Source organism: Schistocerca piceifrons, chromosome 3 (genome assembly GCF_021461385.2).
Source record: "Schistocerca piceifrons isolate TAMUIC-IGC-003096 chromosome 3, iqSchPice1.1, whole genome shotgun sequence".
NCBI classification, from domain to species: Eukaryota; Metazoa; Arthropoda; class Insecta; order Orthoptera; family Acrididae; genus Schistocerca; species Schistocerca piceifrons.
The window spans coordinates 359,034,274-359,055,890 of NC_060140.1; the positions used below are offsets into that span (position 1 = coordinate 359,034,274).

The 21,617-nt window shown below is 42.1% G+C and overlaps 2 protein-coding genes across 2 annotated transcripts in view; both read left to right on the top strand.

The window, feature by feature from the left end:
* LOC124788660 (teneurin-a-like) overlaps nucleotides 1–14,999 on the top strand; it is a 167,503-nt gene extending 152,504 nt beyond the window's left edge. Inside the window, exons 5-7 of the mRNA XM_047255936.1 lie at nucleotides 8,661–9,036; nucleotides 14,635–14,844; nucleotides 14,965–14,999. Of these exons, the coding sequence (XP_047111892.1) occupies nucleotides 8,661–9,036; nucleotides 14,635–14,844; nucleotides 14,965–14,999 (621 nt within the window). The remainder of the gene's footprint in view (nucleotides 1–8,660; nucleotides 9,037–14,634; nucleotides 14,845–14,964) is intronic.
* LOC124788744 (teneurin-a) overlaps nucleotides 8,827–21,617 on the top strand; it is a 191,951-nt gene continuing 179,160 nt past the window's right edge. The window contains exons 1-3 of the mRNA XM_047256026.1: nucleotides 8,827–9,036; nucleotides 12,607–12,801; nucleotides 14,635–14,844. The gene's annotated coding sequence lies outside the window, so the exon portion shown is untranslated. The remainder of the gene's footprint in view (nucleotides 9,037–12,606; nucleotides 12,802–14,634; nucleotides 14,845–21,617) is intronic.

The window sequence follows — 21,617 nt, forward strand, 5'->3', positions numbered from 1 at the left end:
TGAGTATTGCTCATCAGTGTGGGATCCGTACCAGGTCGGGTTGACGGAGGAGATAGAGAAGATCCAAAGAAGAGCGGCGCGTTTCGTCACTGGGTTATTTGGTAACCGTGATAGCGTTACGGAGATGTTTAATAAACTCAAGTGGCAGACTCTGCAAGAGAGGCGCTCTGCATCACGGTGTAGCTTGCTCGCCAGGTTTCGAGAGGGTGCGTTTCTGGATGAGGTATCGAATATATTGCTTCCCCCTACTTATACTTCCCGAGGAGATCACGAATGTAAAATTAGAGAGATTAGAGCGCGCACGGAGGCTTTCAGACAGTCGTTCTTCCCGCGAACCATACGCGACTGGAACAGGAAAGGGAGGTAATGACAGTGGCACGTAAAGTGCCCTCCGCCACACACCGTTGGGTGGCTTGCGGAGTATCAATGTAGATGTAGATGTAGCCATAGGCGAGCTACATAAACCTTTTTACTTTTGTGTGTTCTCAGATGCCTCAAGCCGAGAAAATACAAAAAAATTTCTTTATGAAGTTCAGTACTTTTATTCTAATCGCAGGCTACGTCAGAGATTACTAGATTTTTATGAAGATTCCGAAGAAACAGAGAAAGAAATTTTGCATGAAATAAAGAACGTAACACTGGTAATGCCTTTCGTCTGAATCAAGTAAGTGCATTTAGCTTAGCCAATGTTCGAGTGAAATATGGCAAGAACAGTTTGCCGTTTGTCTTACGTGTGTTTGTCTTAATGGAAAACGAAAATCTATCCATTTTTTGTGAGCTAATTGCAAGTGCCGTGTCATAAATAATACTGTCAAATGTGGTCTTAAAACATTTCATTATGATGTAGAGGCCATTAGTTATCAAAATCTACCTTGAATTTAGTTTCTCTGCTTCAAATGTTTAGTCACTGAGAGAATTTTCAGAGTTTGTGGAGATAGAAATTTAGGAAATATTACGGCACGTTCGTACAAGATGGGGAAATATTACGACCAGTTTGCACAAAATGGCTCTCGCTACTTCCTGTAGTTGACAATATTGCATACTGCTGGCCTCCCATCAAATTGTATTTCATTTCAAAGGGCGAGGGAGACTGTTCAAGATCGATTTGGCAATTTGTGACATTGAACGGGAAGCACGATATTGAAGAAACTGAACATTCACTTCCTGAATGCTATCTACATTTTATGCAGTGTATTTAGCCTACTTCTGTTGAGCTGGAACTTAGGAGCAAGCTAGAGAGCAGTGAACAAGACAAATTCTTAGGAAAGAAAGTTCATGAACCCTGAAAGAAATACCAAAATCACAGAGGTTAAATTTTGAAAATGATGCACGATCTTTCTTGTCACATTGCATTGACTATGTGTCCACAAAATTATAACTTTCCTGAGAACAGTGTTCAATCTGCTTACAAGTATTTCGCGTAAAGAACAAGAAGATTTTCGTCTGCAGTGGCAGTATATTTTAAAGGTTACCAATAAACTGAATTTTACTCTGGATGAAGGTTGGTTATACAATGAATTCTACGATTTCCGGAATGCGTATGATGGAATTGATAAAAGTAAAGCAGAAGGCCAGGTTTGGTTGGATTTCTTTAAGCAGCATACCACAACTGACATTTCCAATCCCCAATTGCTTGGGCTCATATACATATTTTCAGTTCTTACCAGTAACTCATTTGCTGAAAAAATCTTCAGCATGATGGAGAACCAGTAGCCAGAAGAAAGAAATCGAATGTCCATGAACTTAGTGAAATGAGAACTTCTAATAAAAATGAACTTTTCTGAAGGTTGTGGTGAATTCATTTTCTGAAAGACATGAGGGATAGTGAAGGACTACTGAAAACAGCAAAGAGGAACACAAAATACACGTTCAAAAGACAAAACAATGATCATGTTACTGTTGGACATTTTCTTCAAGATCCTCTATTTTTATCTCAACCTAGTACTGAACTAATTATATTTCGTGTAAATATTAAGTCAAAAATTCATTTCGTGTTTTATGGCAATAGGTTCATTGAAAATACGAATGAAGAGGAAAAGACTTACTTTTTATTTTTGTGTTATCACAATATTAAAACTAAATTCTGATATGTTTAGAAATCACAGGTGCAACAAATTGGTTATATTACTTATGATATTTGTAGTAAACTATTAGCATTTTATTCATTCCGTGTGATCGAGACGTCGTCCATCCCAGGGTTTTTTGAAGCTGAATGGTCAGTGCATGCTAGGTTCTGCTAATGCTCACACCAATCCGAAAAACCCGCCGAATCGAGGCAATAGCGGAATTGTCGCAGCAGGATCAAGGTCATCCCAAACGACTTCTTCATCCGCCTAATCACCGTGGACGAGTGGTGGATGACAGACAAAGGAGCAAAGTAAGCAGTGGAAACAAGTGGACTCACCTCCAATCAAGTCGAAATATTGGAGGAAAGTGCCTTAAATTGGACTCCACCTCTAAAGTGAACCACCTTGTCTCTTCGCTCTGCGTTTTCCTGGACTCTAGTTGTACCAAATGTAAATAGTGGTTCAGTCTCCCACCGCTCTGTAACTGGGAGGGGGGAGGGGGGGGGGGAGGGGGGGGAGGGGGCCAGAGGTCTCTGGCCTCACTTGTTACTTACTATTTCACCATTACATGTTTTGACAATGGGGAAAGTTTCACACTATGCTATATTTTTCGTTATTTCTCCTAGATATTGACAGACACACCTTTTAAACTATATGTGTTCTTGAATGGTAAGGTTTAAGGTTAATGTTTACGTTCAACCGTTTCTTTTAAATGTTTGGTTAAAAATTTATTCAGGTAACAAAATGTAGAGTCTATTCGCGTAAAAGTACCCCCTTCAGTTGCTCAAACCTGACCCATTACTTTATTAGAACATACTCTTATAAATAAATGATGGTGTAAAGCAGCTAGCCACAAATTAGCTTTAGGCTCCTTTATTCATAAAGTACAGTTACCGGCTTCTAATTTATACAATTGATCATCAGACGGCTTTCATGCTTTCGTCAGAATATATGGTGCACTGGTTTCCTGCTGAATTTCCCTAGAATACAAAATAATTCACATTTACAGACCTGTAATAAATTAGCGTTTATTTTAGGACAACTCACCAGTAAACAAAAGCATCATATATTTTGACAAAAGTATGGAAGTCGTCTGATGATGAACTGTATAAGTGGCGCAGTGGTTAGCACACTGGACTCGCATTCGGGAGGACGACGGTTCAATCCCGTCTCCGGCCATCCTGATTTAGGTTTTCCGTGATTTCCCTAAATCGTTTCAGGCAAATGCCGGGATGGTTCCTTTGAAAGGGCACGGCCGATTTCCTTCCCAATCCTTCCCTAACCCGAGCTTGCGCTCCGTCTCTAATGACCTCGATGTCGACGGGACGTTAAACACTAACCACCACCACCACCCACCACCGAAATCGGTAAAGTAACTTAAAACCCGTTTGTGCCTGGTAGCTACACACCATCAACAGTATATTTAATATAATAGTCACGGTTTTCAGCCTCGTCTTTACTTGACAAAATTGCACATACTCCTCTTCTCCTGGAATTCTCTTGCAGATTCCAAGAGGATAATGGGGAAAATTCAACAGGGAAAGTGGAGTTCGTCTAAACTGACTAAAGTTATTGTTGCAGTTCAGAAAAACACCTGTTGGCAGAAGGCCAATAAACAGTTTACAGATCCAAAAACAGTACTTGCGAGATTGTCCAGCATGAAGTATAGTACACCTAAGGGAGCAGCAAACTTACAATTTTGGGTAGAGAAGTTGAAGAAGGAATTTTTTAGTATTGCCTTGCTATGATAGCTTCTTTTTTTGACTTGTGAAGAGTGTCCCTACAACTGACAGGGAGTAATAACACTGAACACCCTTCAAAAGACAATCTGTTGCGAAAGAATGGGTTAGTCCTTTCCTTAAAAGTCACAAAATCAAACAACCAGAAAGAAAGCCTATAAGAACATTCTACAGCAGGGCACTTCGGTTCAGAAGTGAGAGAAATTCTATATCTCTCTGGAAGATGCTGTACTGTGCCTAATTTGAAACTAGATTATGTTTCCTCGGGTTTAAATCCGTTTCCTAATTTTATTTAGTGTTATATTTAATGTTTTTACAAGGAGTCGGACTTTGGCAACTATTTTTCCAACTCGCTACATGTAAGGTTTTGGAAAACACTGTAATTTTTTTCATGGTAACTTCTCATAACATTTATTGAGAGTAAAATGTTAACGGTGAAAATTACAAAGTAAATATTACATGCTTTTAAACCATAATTTTGTACTATCTTCCGTTTTTTTAAAATCGTAAACTAATTTATGGCCTGGTTTTGGGCACTTGGATATAACAGTCATCGGGCGAGGCGAAGTTGAAAGTTTTTGGGACAGATATGATGCGGCGCTAACAGATTAAGCTCTTAAGGGACAAACCATGACAGGAGCATACTACAGTAATCTCCCCATGAAGTTACGGAAGGCCATCAAGGCGAAGCGTCGAGGGAAGCCGTTCAAAGAGTTGTTTGTGATCCACGATAACACTCCCCCTCCCCCAGCGCAGCTTGCTTTGCAGAGGATACAGTCACACATACTGCTTATTTTCCCTATCAAATTTCGCTCACAATCTGTATACCCCTGACATGGCACTCATACAGGGTGAACATTAATAAAACAGACAAACTGAAGTGGTGGATTCCTGACTATAAAAGGAGGAAAAAATCTGTTATGAACATGTGTCCGGAAATGGACGGTGTGCGTTCAATGACAACAAATCGTCTCGGAGCATGGTATAGAGCTGCATCTCATCCACGCTACAACAGATGTTCAAAATGTATAGTAGCGTTTATTATGCAGGATACACTTTGGCTTACACCATATTGGCGGCCCACTTGCCTGGAGCTTGTACTAGGGTTCGTCTAAATATCCTGTAAGACTTGCTCCTCCAAATCTCGTGTACGCACAGTCCACAGCCTCGCTGCACGTTCCTCAGTCTGAAAGATCCCACGAACACACAACTGTACAAAAAGGGCTTGAAATATTGTGTGATGTGGTAGGTGTGTGTGATCGTACTTATTTTTGTATAGCCGTGCTGCCTTTCGACCATTTACATGCGCTTGGCTATATTCAAACACCGTCTCGGCTCGTTCACGACAGGAATACCGGACCATTCTGCTACTTCCATTATGCTGCGTCAATCACACAGCCTGCAGCACACACAGAACACACGGCACGTGGTCAGAGGAATTTTCATTCGGAAGCGCCATCTACAGTGGCAACTATGCATTTCCGGACATGGGTTCCTAGGACCTTTTTTCTCCATTTCCAGTCCTGAATCCGTCCATGCAGTTTGTAGGTTTTATTAATGTTCACCCTGTATACTTCTTCCTCTTTCCTCAGATAAGGTGGAATGTTCTCTGCACAGTCAAAATGCATACCTCTGCAACAAAGATCTCCCCAAAGTCATCCATCAGTTGAAAAATGTGTCGCACTAAAGGGCGAATATATAGAGGACTAAAATGATCACCCATTTCATGGTCGATACTAAATTTTTTCGTTATTGTATTAAAAACTTTTTGGGTACTCCTCGTCTAATTACAAGCCACTTTACTTTACGCGCGCGCGCGCGTGTGTGTCTGTGTGTGTGTGTGTGTGTGTGTGTGTGTGTGTGTGTGTGTGGAGGGTACTTGGCTTACCACTACTATTTCTGTTCCCTATTCACTTCACGAATGGGGCTCTTGTTGTTAGTAAGTCCTGTATTTGGCATAGAATTTGTATCACTTAAGCACTGCGGCCATTTCGCAAGGCTTTTGAGGGAAGAAATAAAATGCTATCGATTTCTTCTTGAAAAGTACGCTTTCAGGATGTTAACAGAGCACCTCTCTTGTATCGGCTGCAACAGGATGTGGATGACCATTTCCGTTTCGCTCTTGTGGCTACTTAGCGAACTCGTGGTGAAACACATTGCTCTTATTAGGCTCTTCTATATCACATGGACTAAGCCAGCCAGATTTTCACTCTACAGCGGAGTGTGCGCTGATATGTAATTTTCTGGCACATTAAAAGTGTGTGCCGGACGGAAACTCGAACTCGGGACCTTTGTCTTCTCATTCTGGAAAGATCCCCGAGGATGTGGCAAAGCCATGTTTCCGCAATATCCTTTCTTACAGGAGTGCTTGTTCTGAAAGGTTCGCAGGAGAGCTTCTGTGAAATTTGGAAGGTAGGAGACGAGGTACTGGCAAAAGTAAAGCTGTGAGGACGGGGCCTGATTTGTGCTTGGGTAGCTTAGATGGTAGACACTTGCCCGCGAAAGGCAGAGGTCCCGAGTTCGAGTCTCGGCCCGGCACACTGTTTTAATCTGTCAGGAAGTTTCATATCAGTGCACACTTCATTGCAGAGTGAAAATATCATGTTATTGTAAGACACTTGAAAACGGAAGAAATCAGAGTGGAAAATCGGATACACGAAGAAGTGTAAAACTCATGATGAAATCGCTTTAATGTCTGAATTTTCTGATAAATGGTTCAGTAGCTACTTTAGTCTCTATCTGAGTCCTTTCCACGGGTCCAGCAATTCGTCGGAAAATTGTAATATGCCCAAGTACCAACTGGAAATAAAGGAAAAATTGGCTATGTTCTTCCAGTAAATTTTGTTTACATTTCTTACAGAAATAACTTAAATGTAAATTTAGCTAAGGAAAAGAGATTTACAAATCAGAGCTCGCACGGAAAGATATAGGTGTTCGTTTTTTTCCGCGCTCTGTTCGAGAGTGGAATAATAGAGAATTATTATGACGATGGTTCGATGAACCCTCTGCCACTCGCTTGAGAGTGATTTGCAGAGTATGCAAGTAAATGTAGTTGTAGATAGGTATCTTTAGAAAATGGAGTGTGCGGCTGCTGGCACGTTCATGGAATTATTAAGAAGTGTCACTTCGGACTAATGTCACGTGTTGTTATATGGTATGTAAATGTCCGGTGCTTATGTTTGCACATACGATACGTTGTTAACTATCTCCTAATTGTTGCTGACTATCCTGTTTTGTAATTTTTAGCGCTAGACATGCTGTGATAAAACGACGGATTCCGCGATCGTTGCTACCCTTTTCTCCCTTGCCTATGCTCAACGATCGCAGCGCACAGTGGAATCACATGAATTGCAATCTAATCATAATTTACACTACTGGCCATTAAAATTGCTACACCAAGAAGAAATGCAGATGATAAACGGGTAATCATTGGACAAACATATTATGCTAGAACTGACATGTGATTACATTTTCACGCAGTTTGGGTGCATAGATCCTGAGAAATCAGTACCCACAACAACCATTTCTGGCCGTAATAACGGCCTTGATACGCCTGGGAATTGAGTCTAACAGAGCTTGGATGGCGTGTACAGGTACAACTGCCCTTGCAGCTTCAACACGATACCACAGTTCATCAAGAGTAGTGACTGGCGTATTGTGACAAGCCAGTTGCTCGACCACCATTGACCAGACGTTTTCAATTGGTGAGAGATCTGGAGAATGTGCTGGTCAGGGCCGCAGTCGAACATTTTATGTATCCAGAAAGGCCCGTACAGTACCTGCAACATGCGGCCGTGCATTATCCTGCTGAAATGCAGGGTTTCGCAGGGATTGAATGAAGGGTAGAGCCACGGGTCGTAAAACATCTGAAATATAACGTCCACTGTTCAAAGTGCCGTCAATGCGAAGAAGAGGTGTCCGAGACGTGTAAGCAATGGCACCACATACCATCACGCCGGGTGATACGCCAGTATGGCGATGGCGAATACAGGCTTCCAATGTGCGTTCACCTCGATGTCGCCAAACACGGATGCGACCATCATGATGCTGTAAAGAGAACCTGAATTCATACGAAAAAATTACGTTTTGCCATTCGTGCACCCAGGTTCGTCGTTGATTACACCATCGCTGGCGCTCCTGTATGTGATGCAGCGTCGAGGGTAACCGCAGTCATTGTGTCCGAGCCGATAGTCCATACTGCTGCAAGCGTCGTCGAACTGTTCGCGCAGATGGTTGTTGTCTTGCAAACGTCCCCATCTGTTGACTCAGGGATCGAGACGTGGCTGCGCGATCCGTTACAGCCATACGGATAAGATGCCTGTCATCTCGACTGCTAGTGATACGAGGCCGTTGGGATCCAGCACGGCGTTCCGTATTACCCTCCTGAACCCACCGATTCCATATTCTGCTAACAGTCATTGGATCTCGACCAACGCGAACAGCAATGTCGCGATACCATAAACCGCAATCGTGATAGGCTACAATCCGACCTTTATCAAAGTCGGAAACGTGATGGTACGCATTTCTCCTCCTTACACGAGGCATCACAACAACGTTTCAGCAGGCAACGCCAGTCAACTACTGTTGGTGTATGGGAAATCGGTTGGAAACTTTCCTCATGCCAGCACGTTGTAGGTGTCGCCACCGGCGCCAACTTTGTGTGAATGCTCTGAAAAGCTAATCATTTGCATATCGCAGCATCTTCTTCCTGTCGGTTAAATTTCGCGTCTGTAGCACGTCATCTTCGTGGTGTAACAATTTTCATGGCCAGTAGTGTATTTGCTCATGTTCGTATTTTGATCTTAATGGGCTTCAAGGCGTCATATGTAATGTTGAGGTCTTGAACTGTGAACAGATCGTGAAGAACCAGACGAAACGGACCGAACAGCAGCATCAGCAGAAGCCTCAGCAGCAACAGCAGCAGCAGCAGCAGAAGAAGCAGGATTCGCGGATGCAGAGCCGCAACCGGCGCTCCACGGGCCTGGGCGTGGGCACGGTGGGAGGCAGCCTGCTCATGATGGTCAACGTGACGCTGCTGCAGTATCTGGACACGGGCCGCTGGTTCCTCTCCGTCTACAACGACGACCTGCGCCCGCACCGCGTCACCCTCGTCGTCGCCGAGGACGAGGGCGTGTCCACTGCGTGCCCCAACGACTGCTCCGGCCACGGATCCTGCTACCTGGGCAAATGCGACTGCATAGACGGCTACGAGGGCGTCGACTGCTCCAAAAGTGAGTCTCACGCTCTCAGTGTATGCTACACTACACTGACGAAACAAAATCCTACACCAAAAAATAATTAACGATGAGAAATGAAATATCGAAAATGTTTTTTTCTAGCTAGCATATGTAACATTGCGAGCTCAGACGTTAATGTAAGCACGATATAAGTTATTGCAAATGTGAAGTGCTGGTACATCAATAACCGGTGTACCGACCAGTGAATGCAAGCATGCAAACGTGCATGCATTGTCTTGTACTGGTGCCAGATGTCAGTTAGTGGGACAGTGTTCCATGCCTGTTGCACTTGGTCGGTTAATACACGGATGGTTATTGCCTGGTGATTGACCAGGCCCAGGCAACGTGTCGACACTCTGTAGCGAACATTGGGTTACAACTGTGGTATGTGGGTGAGCGTTATCCTGTTGGAAATCATCCCCTGGGATACTGTTTATAAATAGCAGCACAACATGTCGAGTCACCAGACTGACGTACAAATGTGCATTCAGGGTGCGAGAGATACCACAAGAGCGCTCCTGCTGTCATACGAAGTCACATCCTAGATCATAACTGCAGGTGTAGACCCAGTGCGTCTAGCACGCAGGCATATTGATTACCGGCTCTCAACTGGCTTCCTTCTAACCAACACACGGCCATCACTGATACTGAGGCATAACAAACTTTCACCACAAAACATAAAAGACCTCAACTCTGCCCTCCCATGATCTCTCGCTTGAGCCCATAGAAGTCGCAAATGGCAATGGTTCGGGGAAAGTGGAAAGAATGCTACACTTTTAACGTGAGTAGTAATAATACATAATCATATTCGAGACAGCCTGTACAAGTCAGCGTCTTGCCATCATTTCAAACCATAGTAGAAATCTTGAAAAGTGGTACCCTTCTCTTAATAGTAAAACAAGACTTGAGCACCGTGGTCACTTTCGATGTATACACAGCCTAGGGATGTAGTGGCCAAAATACTTTATTTCAGTTTTATAATGGAGAGATTTATTATTCGTAAATAGCGTTTTTTCCTTGCTGGCTATGGAACTAACAAATATCAACTACGATAGGTAGTTTTAGCGATTTAAGTAGTGCTCATAATGTTGCTGAGATTAAGATCCTAAAATTAGGGGGCGCAGTATCTGTTAATACTTACATCAGTGAAATAAAATTTTCTTAGATATTACCTAAAAATTTTATATGCGTAATTTGACCTGACACTTTCCTGGGAGCGGAGGAATCAGTGGAAGTCGGCTAACTTCGGAGCGTACGAATTGTTTCTGACCGTTACCAGCAGTAGCTAGGAAACGATGCAGCACGCCGTAGAATTGTAGCAAATATTGTAAACGCAGTGTTGACTCCAGTCTGCTGTTTGTCGTGACACTGAGAGGCGGATGTGGGGATTGTTACCCCCCATTTCACTTCCCATCAGTAGCAAACGAAGTGCTAGGCAGCGACCACAGAACACCAATATAGTGCAGCAACCACAGATGAAGTGCTAGGCAGCTCCCAACATCCCCTGCGCAACATGTTGTACTTATTAGTACCAGTAGGCTACATATTGTCAGCAGTGCTACAGATCCCTCGTATCCTAAAGGTACAAAACTGTATGCTTGACAAGCACGTGTGGGCGAGCGTGTTTGCTCAAGCATGCACGTATGTCTCGCGTGTCCACATGGCTCGAGCATGCTTGTACTTAGTACGGGTTTGTGTACCAGAAAACGTCGCGCTCACGTGACGATGCGCTGACTTGGCAGTCCATAAAAAAAAAAGAAAGGGAAGAGGAAACGTTATATGTTGGGTAAAGAGGGGTTAAATAAATGAAAATACTATTCCCATATTAACTGTTCGCGGTATATACGCTAGGGAAACTGTTTCACAGTATTGCTGTTATTCTGTCTTTCTCCGTGTAATGTTGTATTCGTTCACTTGTCCTACAACCTTTCTACAGAACATAATTTAGCAGGGACAAATAAAAAGTAAATCAAATCAAATGTGAATGCTTGCACAAGCCTTCCTATCCTTGGTAAACACGCTCAAGAATGCACAAGGTTCGACACTTGCATAATAGAAATCCGATTAAGCATCAAGCTGCTCGTGCAGCCCTGGTGCTTTCTCAAAACTACAAAACACACGCTTCAGCATTATTTCGTATACGTGTTTGTCAGGCAAGCAGTTACGTGTGTAGCCTGCATCCGTTTATAGTGTCTGATTTAATGTTCAGCTTCATTGACTATACAAAGCAAATTACGTACCGTTGAAGTACAAGTATGGCGCAGTCTGGGGAGAGCAGTTACCACCGTTCAGACACGTTCAAAGTTAGGAGACGGCCACCGACGGTTAGTGAAGATAAATAAGCGCAACATGTCAAAACTAGGTTGCCTTCAACATCACGCACACTATAGTATACAACGAATGGCCATCTAATGGAATTTCGTTAAAAAATTTTCATCAAATGAGATTTTCACGAAAATCTGTGGGTGATGGCTGGTTAGTACCGACATACTATTATCCCTAGAAAATAGAGAAATTCACCGAAGTGTTGGTGAATGTTATCGAGATCTCCTCCAACCTCTCCGACATCAAAGGCATGATATACATTTCTGCTAAGATAATGCGCAGGAGTCCACTTTAGTCTTGTTTTATGCAAAACAAACAACCACGCCATGTATTATTCACGGTACAATGTCTGATTTGACTTTGAATCTCATCAAATTACACGACAAATAACACACCTCTTCATTTCAACTTAAGAAAATAAACCGATGCCTAGTAAACTACCATTTTCCATCTATGGTCTATCAATTGTTGTTTACTGATATTTTTATGCTGTGGAATGTAAATGCCACAAGTCACTGGAGCGTTAGCTGATATCTCTTTGTTAATGCCTGCATATGTGTCTATGTGGTGTCTTGTTCTCTTGGACAGGTTGTTTGTAGATGTGGAATTTTCTGCGCTTTCCCCCCATGCTTCTGGGATGCATATATATTTTTTAAAATTGTTTCATACCTATTTTCCAACCCAGGAACTAAATAAATATGCATAAAGGTGGGAATTGGAAGTTTCGAAGTGAAATACAAATCATAAACACAATAGGTATGTAAACTGAACAGAATGAATAGAGTGGCAAAGGTTAGTAAATAGACAATATTCACTGTCAGCTTCTGATACAGATCTCTATGAGACAGAACAGAGAGCATCTTTGTAACTTCATAGTCTGATTGTGGCGGCTATTAGTGTGGCTAATAATGCTATGATGCCTTGTGCCTGGATTATAGTACTTAACTTGATGACTACATAATACCTTTGAGCTATAGGAATAGATCATGGGTGAAATCCCATCAGTTTTGGTGCTACAATATTATTAACAATAATGACGATGCGTTAGCCTCGAAGATAGTCAGATGATGATTAGTGCTCTTCCTGTTAGGACTAGTAGCAGATGTCAGTAAATTTCAATCTGACAAAAAGTCTTAAATTAATGTCAAATTAGGAAATTATGCTTTTTCCTATTTTCCATACTTCCTCCTAGTTTCTTTAAATTTCAGAAATATACTTACAGAAGTGTGTTCTTTATAGGTGTATGTCCTGTATTGTGCTCAAATCATGGCAAATATGGTGGTGGCCTGTGTCACTGTGAAGAAGGCTGGAAGGGTGCTGAGTGCGACACTCCAGAACATGACTGTCAGGTTCCTGACTGTTCAGGACATGGACAATGCCTTGGTGGTGTGTGTGTTTGTAGAGCTGGCTGGAAAGGCCCTTTTTGTGAACAAGGTATGATTACATTATTTCTTTTATTAGTAGAGCCTAATCAGAAAGGAGGAAAAATAAACGAGGTTTCATTTCATTATATAACATTGTTTAGATGATAATAATTAAATACTATTTATTTCTCAGACATTGATGTTATGAAAACTTTCCTTGAACTAAGCACTGTACTAATTTCATTATAAGTAGATCAGTGTTTTACTTGGACATCTCATTACTGTAGAACAGGCTACTGCCCTGGGAAGAAAAAGAACATTCTTTTGTGGAGAGTGTTGTTGATATGTCCAGATTTCATTCATTATGTTGTAGGACACTTCAGTGTTGACCATGGTTTCATTATACATTAGCATTAAATATGTGCTCATCTCTGTGAGTTACAGGTCTTAGAAATATCTTTAACAACATGAGGCTCTGTAATGTTTACATGAAAATGTGCCCTACAATTAATGTGACAAGTGACACTGTGTGATGGATAAAGCATGCACTGGAAAACCTCTCATGGGTGGCTTTTACCATATGTTGCATTTCTCGCCAGAGATATGCATCTTTTCAGCATGGGGTGTGATGTTTTCATGTGGGGGTACAGTGGTTCAAGCTACCCAACATGGCTTTATGATAATACTTGTCATTGTTGGACTGAATGGGCTCCCTCTTAAAGAGAGAAATGGTTCTTGACAGTGATGGCAGGTTTGCAGTCCTTCAGCCTAAAGGATCAAATGCATGTTTGATCAAATTTATGTCCAGGAAGTTGGGTAGCCAATGTAGACACATGATGTTCTCATGTTGCAAATACATTTCCTCCAAGTCAGCCCTTTATGGTTGAACATCATCATTCATATGATGAAAACCTGGTTTATATACATCACAAAAAAGTTCCACATGCTGTTGCAAGATATTAGGCCTATACCTAGAGACCGCCCTGAACCATTACATCCTGACACCCATAGGCAACACAAGCAATGTTATACTCTTAACATGATGATACCTCAAAGAAGATGTTGAAGGGGTATAACAGTTTCTTACTGTGATATAGACAGCATTGTAATGTTTCTTAGGTCACACTACATTAACAGTTGATGAGAATAACTATTCAGGCTACACGGTAAATCATTTGTTAACAGGACACTATTCCACTGATTCTATATCCAACCACTGTGGACAAGATACCCCGTTCCCCAAGCTGAGCAATATCTTTATTAAAGGGGGAAAAATTTGATGGCTTGTCAAGGTTACAGAGTGACCTCTCAAGTTTGGTGATAAGTTTCATGGGAGATATGTTACCTTGAGTTTGCTATGAAGCTTCTAGCCAGGACAGGCTAATTGGACACTATTTTATACTTAAAATAGTGGTCCTGATGCTAAGTTGTAGCATATGGTAATCATAGAATATTCTGTCATTGAATGTTTACAGCCTTCTGCACTGATTTCCATGACTGTGAAATGACACTGTGGGTGACATTCAGCTTCCAGACCGCCTTGTCCTGACTATCACTAGTGCCTAATCTCCCAGTTATCTGATCATACGTGGCCATCAGAAGTTCCACTGTGCCGTCCTGGTCCCTAAGTCACAGGTACAGTGTGCCAAGTGCACAGAGGGCAAATTTTAACCCACTGCAGTCAAGAACCGTGCCACCTAATGTCTTGAAGACACATTGAGTGATCTTGTACTGGAATGCCATGTAAGATAACATTTCTGTATTGGTGCACTAGAGTTCAGTCCCCTCACTTCAGCACAATGCAGTATTTTTAAGTTCAGAATAATGTTTGGAGAATCTGTGACACTTAGTCTCATAATAATATTAAAATCCCAGTTTACAATTATTACCTTCATTTTTTCAGTGGATTGCCCAGATCCCACATGCTCGGGTCATGGTTCATGTGTTGGTGGAAAATGTTACTGTAAAGCTGGCTGGCAAGGCATAAACTGCTCTTCAGTAGATCAGCAAGTATACCAGTGCTTGCCAGGATGCTCTGATCATGGTTCTTACGACCTTGAGACTGCTGTATGTGTCTGTGATAATTATTGGACTGGTGCTGACTGCTCACAAGGTGAAGTATTTTGTGTTTATTTTGGTAATTTTACTCTTGAATTGCTAACAATTTGTGAAGAAAACTTTTGTTAACTGTAGCAATACACAGTTGGTGCTATTCTTGTTATTTTTATTGCAGGATCTAAAAAAGAGGATGATTCATATTTGCTATAATCCCAGCTTGCATTAACCTTATATGAGCCATGCATAATACCTGTGATGTGTCTTTAGATTTCTTTCTGCAGAATAAATCTTGGAACTTTTTATACTGGGTATCCCACCTAAACTTTTCACTGCTGATATTTTTGGAACCACAATAAACATTGACAAGCGGCTTTCAAGGGTATGAATGTACAGCAGGGGCTCACAAAAGTAAATAGTGTGAGACATTCTAAACTGTGTGCAAATATTTGTTTCAGTACAAACTTCTGTTTTTTTTTCTTTCTTAATGTACTCCCCATATTATTCCACACACAATCACTAACATGAGAAATCACTATAATAATGGCATTGGTTGCATCACAATAAATCAGTTACATCCCGAAGTTTGGAACGCAAAGTTGAAACATGAAATGAATGAAACACGCTGCTATTGCACTTCTTGCAATGCAAGCGTGACCCACATGTTGCTCTTAATTGCCATGTGATTGACATACTACGATGCGACAAATGCTGTTCTTAGCTATTGCTATGTACATTGTTAGCACATGGCCTAGGATACATACAGATGTCCAGTCACCCACAATGAAAACAAGGACATGGTTTACTTGTACATGCTTTATTGAAATTTTAGACAGGACTGCAATGGACATAACGGTAACAAAATACTAATAACCACCATCCAGAGTAAGATAAATTAATGGCTGTCAAAGGGTCACACATGTAGTTGTACATCAGTTACACTATGGTACAAGGGTTGACTGAAAAGTGCCATATTTACTCGAACCTAAGCTGCACTCGAATCTAAGCCGCACCTGAAAAATGAGACTCAAAATCAAGGAAAAAAAATTTTCCCGAATCTAAGCCGAACCTGAAATTTGAGACTCTAAATTCAAGGGGAGAGAAAAGTTTTAGGCCGCATCTCCAAATCGAAACAAAGTTGATCCATTGTAACGTGAGACACAATTTAGGTCGAATGAATGACGATACAGCTACAGTAGTTTGGTTCGAGTCATAACCTTAGCAGTTAAGCTTTACCAGGTAGCCATTGCTATGCGTCAGGCGCTCCGTCCTTATTTGTACGGGTACCCTTCCTTTTTCACTTGCTTCGTCTGGTTTGAATTGATTGATTATTTTTCTTTGATCTGATAAGCGCCGTTTTCTTTGTTATAGGTGTTTATGGCACTCTAAGCTGAAAATGCATTACTGTACTGTGTCATGCATTGTTTGTCGCATTCTGATAGTGCATGTTTACGGCCTGTCACAGCTCGCGGCATGGCTTGCTTTCGTGCGCACTACCGCCGCTTACAATTAAAAAAAAAAAAAAAAAAAAAGAGAGGAATCGTCTCATTAGCGAAACAATGGCAAGAGACTGCAATTTGTTGTCACTTACACTGCTGCTTTCTTTGATAATGATCAACAAGAATCAAATAATACACTGCGTATGATAGAAGATGTTCTGAACGAGAGTTTAGTGAAAATTTTTCTCTGTTTGAAAATCTTTGCAGACACCTCTTTAGTACATTACATTCTGCACAGAAATTAGAGTCATCTTAGATTTAAAAATCTAGTCAATTGCTGTGCTTCATTTCTGACTGTATCACTATTAGGCATAAGAATAATACGAATATAAACATGACATGATATGTATATTCTTCCGCGTTTGCTGTTGTCTCCCTCTAGTTTCGTAGTTTATTAGGCAGACAGGATTTAAATGAGAGATCAGCAAACACATAACAATACATGGCAAAATGTTTATATTCTTATTATTCTTATGGTGAAGAAAATACTGCGTGTGATTCACAATTCATAGAAGTTCCTATTAGCAACCATCTCTTCTCACAGGTAGAAAAAAATTCAGAATGTAGAGTTGGCCATATTGACAAACATCACAGTCTTGCCAGTCGGATTTTCGTAGTACATTGAAATGCTGCTACATTCGAAGATGAACAATACGGAATTTGTATTTACTTCGTTGGATAATGTATGAAAATGCAGTAGCCGAAACTCGGGGCGGAGAAAAAAAGCTCGTCTTCCACCTTTTTTTTAAATTTATTTACTGACGCAGAGGATTTAGTGCCAGTATTTATCTTTGTGCCTACAAGGCATGCCTGTGTAGCGCTACATATATTCGACGGCATAAGTTAGTTGTGGCGGCACCCACCAACATTGTTCAGAACTTCGCTTGATTTGCACTCGATTCTAAGCCGCAGGCGGTTTTTTGGATTACAAAAACTGGAATAAAAGTACGGCTTAGATTCGAGTAAATACAGTAATGCCTCCATCTTCATAACTCTTCGGTAGTGGGCAGCGTTAGTATGCAGAAGGTACTGGCTTGTTCCATAGCCTCTTCTCTACAGCTCCAGTTGGCAGGAAACATTGAACGGTTGTGTAGTTACAGTGTAAAGTATGGAACCATGCACAGACGATCGGTCAATGCGATTTAAGCAACGTGCAGTCATTGAATTCTTGACAGCAGAAGGTGCGTCGTTGGGCGAGTAAATTTAAAGAAGTAGAGGTGGGAACATCTGACCCTCATTACAAACAGCCGAAAAGCTACAACGTATGTTTGTTGAGATCGCCATTTACTTGGCAACACCTCTGTGCGTGCTCTATCACAGATCCACTCACACGTATCAATGTTTGTGATGCTACTGTAGCATTTACAGTGTTAATATGGACTTTCGTGTTGGCCGTTGTTGTTGGGACCTGCTAATACACCACATCTTTACCATGCCCCCAAAGAAAAAAGTCCATAGGTGTGATGTCCGGCAGCTGTAACGGAAATCCATGAATTGAACTGCTCCGTCCAATGCATTGATGTGGGAATTGTTGGTTTAGCACCTATGGTGCCACCATGACGTTATGTGTAGGGCATCCATCATGTGATACCACATTATTTGACACAAATGAAGGGGTAGGTCTTCCATCAGTCCAGGTAAGGTACTTCTCAGGGACCTCTCATACTGTCACCTGTTAAGGGTACCATCAATGAAAGTGTCAGTCATGTGGTGTCCTACAACACCACATCATACATTGACACTCCACTGACACTAATGTTTAACCCGGTGAATCCAGAGTGGGTTTTCTGGTGACCAGTAGTGCACATTGTGTAAGCTGACATTCCCATGGTTTGTAAATGTGGTTTCGTCAGTAAACAGTACCCTACGCATTAAGTCATGGCTTTGCCACAGAACCCACTGACAGTATTCCAGGCAATCATGAATGTTATTTCCATGGAGGCCTTGATGTTGCACCATGTGATATGGGTGATATCTATGCCTGTGCGGAATACACACAATGCTTGTTCTAGGGATTCTCATCTGTCTCTCCATTTCATGAATACTGGCATGAGGGTTTATTGCAGCAGCCGCCAGAACATCTACACCTGCTTTTCTGATTTCTCATGTTGTTGACTGCTTATAGAATAATATGGAGTGTACACTTTTTTTTTTAAAAAAAAAAAAAAAAAAACATAAATTTGTGATGAAACCAATGTTTGCAAACAGTTTAGAATGTCTGATAGTATTTACTTTCGTGAGTCCCTGCCATACATTTAAACCTGTGAAAGCCATTTGTCAGTATCTGTTGTGGTTCCAGAGATGTTGGCGGTGAAAAGTTTAGGTAGGACACCCTGTATAAACTCTCAGAACACATTAAATATAGCTCATGGTGCAGAAACTTTGCTACTCTCTGCACATCTTCTATACTGTTCTGAATCTGGTACCCGAGATGTATGGTGAGAAATGGTAGTATCTGAATATAATCATTACTGTTATCCTAATTACAAAGTTTCAGAAGGTAGATTTCAATTATCAGAGGAATATTTACTGAAGTGTGCCTTGCTGCTAAGTCCAAACAGACTATCAAAATGGGACTCACATTGCCTTTTGTAATACACATTCAGGGAAAGAAACAGTTTTGCAGTGTTATGTGCATTTTCCAATAGTTTTTAATGAGTTGATCACAGATGGAGAAATACATTTTTAATAAGAGAAAGGAAAATACTTACCTATGGAGCACTGGTATGTAGTGCGCAGAGACGCATTACAGAAAACAGTTAACACTAACTTTCGAGCTCATGCAAGCTGAGTATACATTTTGTGTGTGTGTGTGTGTGTGTGTGTGTGTGTGTGTGTGTGTGTGCACGCACCATGCACCAATCCTCTGTTGGTAAATAGTTGCCTTTTCCTTATTTTATGTAACTGACTGATCTCACGCATAAGAAAGTATGTTGCATGTAATTCATGACTTTGGAGAACAGTGCAGCTATGTTTCTAAAACACTTCATAATCACCATTGACTCTCAAAATGACATATTTTCACTTTTTCAGTTAATGCCTTAAGGCCATCATCAAGTGGTACACCACAAAGGACTGCTCTTTACCAAATATCAAACTTTAAAAATCTTCTGATATTTAAATATGCCATCATCCTATCTGAGCCTTTTTACTGTGTTACCATGTATAACATAAATCCCAACAAACTTTAGTTCTTGTACAGTGTTTGCAAGAGAGCTAAGGCAGTTTCATGCCACTATTGTTAAAAAAAATTAGTGATCTTTTGTTCAGGCACTGTTTTTGTTCTACTGATTTTTGTTTATTTCAAACTAGTTTTCAGCTTATTAAACCATCTTCAGGAAACAACTGACTAGCATCTGGAAGGGACTCTAGTTCTTAGGTAACCAAACATTATAGGTGAACATACGTCATTTGCATGAAACTTGTTTCTTATCATTCTTTACACAGTGGACAATATTAAGCAGAACGAATAATTAAACTACAGATTATTACATGTCAAATGGTTATAATGCTTTTTTGTGGTCTTGGTAAAAAAAGAAAGGTTGACTGGGTGCCTGGGTGGAATTTGTATGCCACTATCACAAATGGATGTCCACTGAATGATGACACATGTCCTTTTCAGATGACTCACATTTTATGCTCCATCAGACACATGGCCAGTGGTGTGTATGGCATGAGGGCAGGGCATGGGTGAAAGGAAAGGGACCAGGCCAGAGGAGGGTATTTTATGGTCTGGGGAATGTTTTTGTGGCATTCCCCGAGTATCATTATTTATGAAGTCACAATAGATCAACACAACTATGCTTCTATTCATAGGGACCATGTCCTCTCCTACATGCATTGGTGTTTCCTCAGCATGGCATCTTCTACCAGCAGAGCATGGTGGTGCGGCTGTTTGCACCGTGGATTCTCAGTTGAGAAACTTAGCACAGCTGCCATTGCATTGGAATCGGCATGGCTATGCATTCCTCATGGTACATTCCGGAACCTCATTGACACTCTTCCTGCATGTCTTGCAGTGGTCCGAGGTGTAAAAGTTGGTTATTCAGGTTTTTGACAGGTAGCCACATGGGGCAATTTATATTCGAGAGCTGATATACACTCCTGGAAATTGAAATAAGAACACCGTGAATTCATTGTCCCAGGAAGGGGAAACTTTATTGACACATTCCTGGGGTCAGATACATCACATGATCACACTGACAGAACCACAGGCACATAGACACGGGCAACAGAGCATGCACAATGTCGGCACTAGTACAGTGTATATCCACCTTTTGCAGCAATGCAGGCTGCTATTCTCCCATGGAGACGATCGTAGAGATGCTGGATGTAGTCCTGTGGAACGGCTTGCCATGCCATTTCCACCTGGCGCCTCAGTTGGACCAGCGTTCGTGCTGGACGTGCAGACCACGTGAGAAGACGCTTCATCCAGTCCCAAACATGCTCAATGGGGGACAGATCCGGAGATCTTGCTGGCCCGGGTAGTTGACTTACACCTTCTAGAGCACGTCGGGTGGCATGGGATACATGCGGATGTGCATTGTCTTGTTGGAACAGCAAGTTCCCTTGCCGGTCTAGGAATGGTAGAACGATGGGTTCGATGACGGTTTGGATGTACCGTGCACTATTCAGTGTCCCCTCGACGATCACCAGTGGTGTACGGCCAGTGTAGGAGATCACTCCCCACACCATGATGCCGAGTGTTGGCCCTGTGTGCCTCGGTCGTATGCAGTCCTGATTGTGGCACTCACCTGCACGGCGCCAAACACGCATACGACCATCATTGGCACCAAGGCAGAAGCGACTCTCATCGCTGAAGACGACACGTCTCCATTCGTCCCTCCATTCACGCCTGTCGCGACACCACTGGAGGCGGGCTGCACGATGTTGGGGCGTGAGCGGAAGACGGCCTAATGGTGTGCGGGACCGTAGCCCAGCTTCATGGAGACGGTTGCGAATGGTCCTCGCCGATACCCCAGGAGCAACAGTGTCCCTAATTTGCTGGGAAGTGGCGGTGCGGTCCGCTACGGCACTGCGTAGGATCCTACGGTCTTGGCGTGCATCCGTGCATCGCTGCGGTCCAGTCCCAGGTCGACGGGCACATGCACCTTCCGCCGACAACTGGCGACAACATCGATGTACTGTGCAGACCTCACGCCCCACGTGTTGAGCAATTCGGCGGTACGTCCACCCGGCCTCCCGCATGCCCACTATACGCCCTCACTCAAAGTCCGTCAACTGCACATACGGTTCACGTCCACGCTGTCGCGGCATGCTACCAGTGTTAAAGACTGCGATGGAGCTCCTTATGCCACGGCAAACTGGCTGA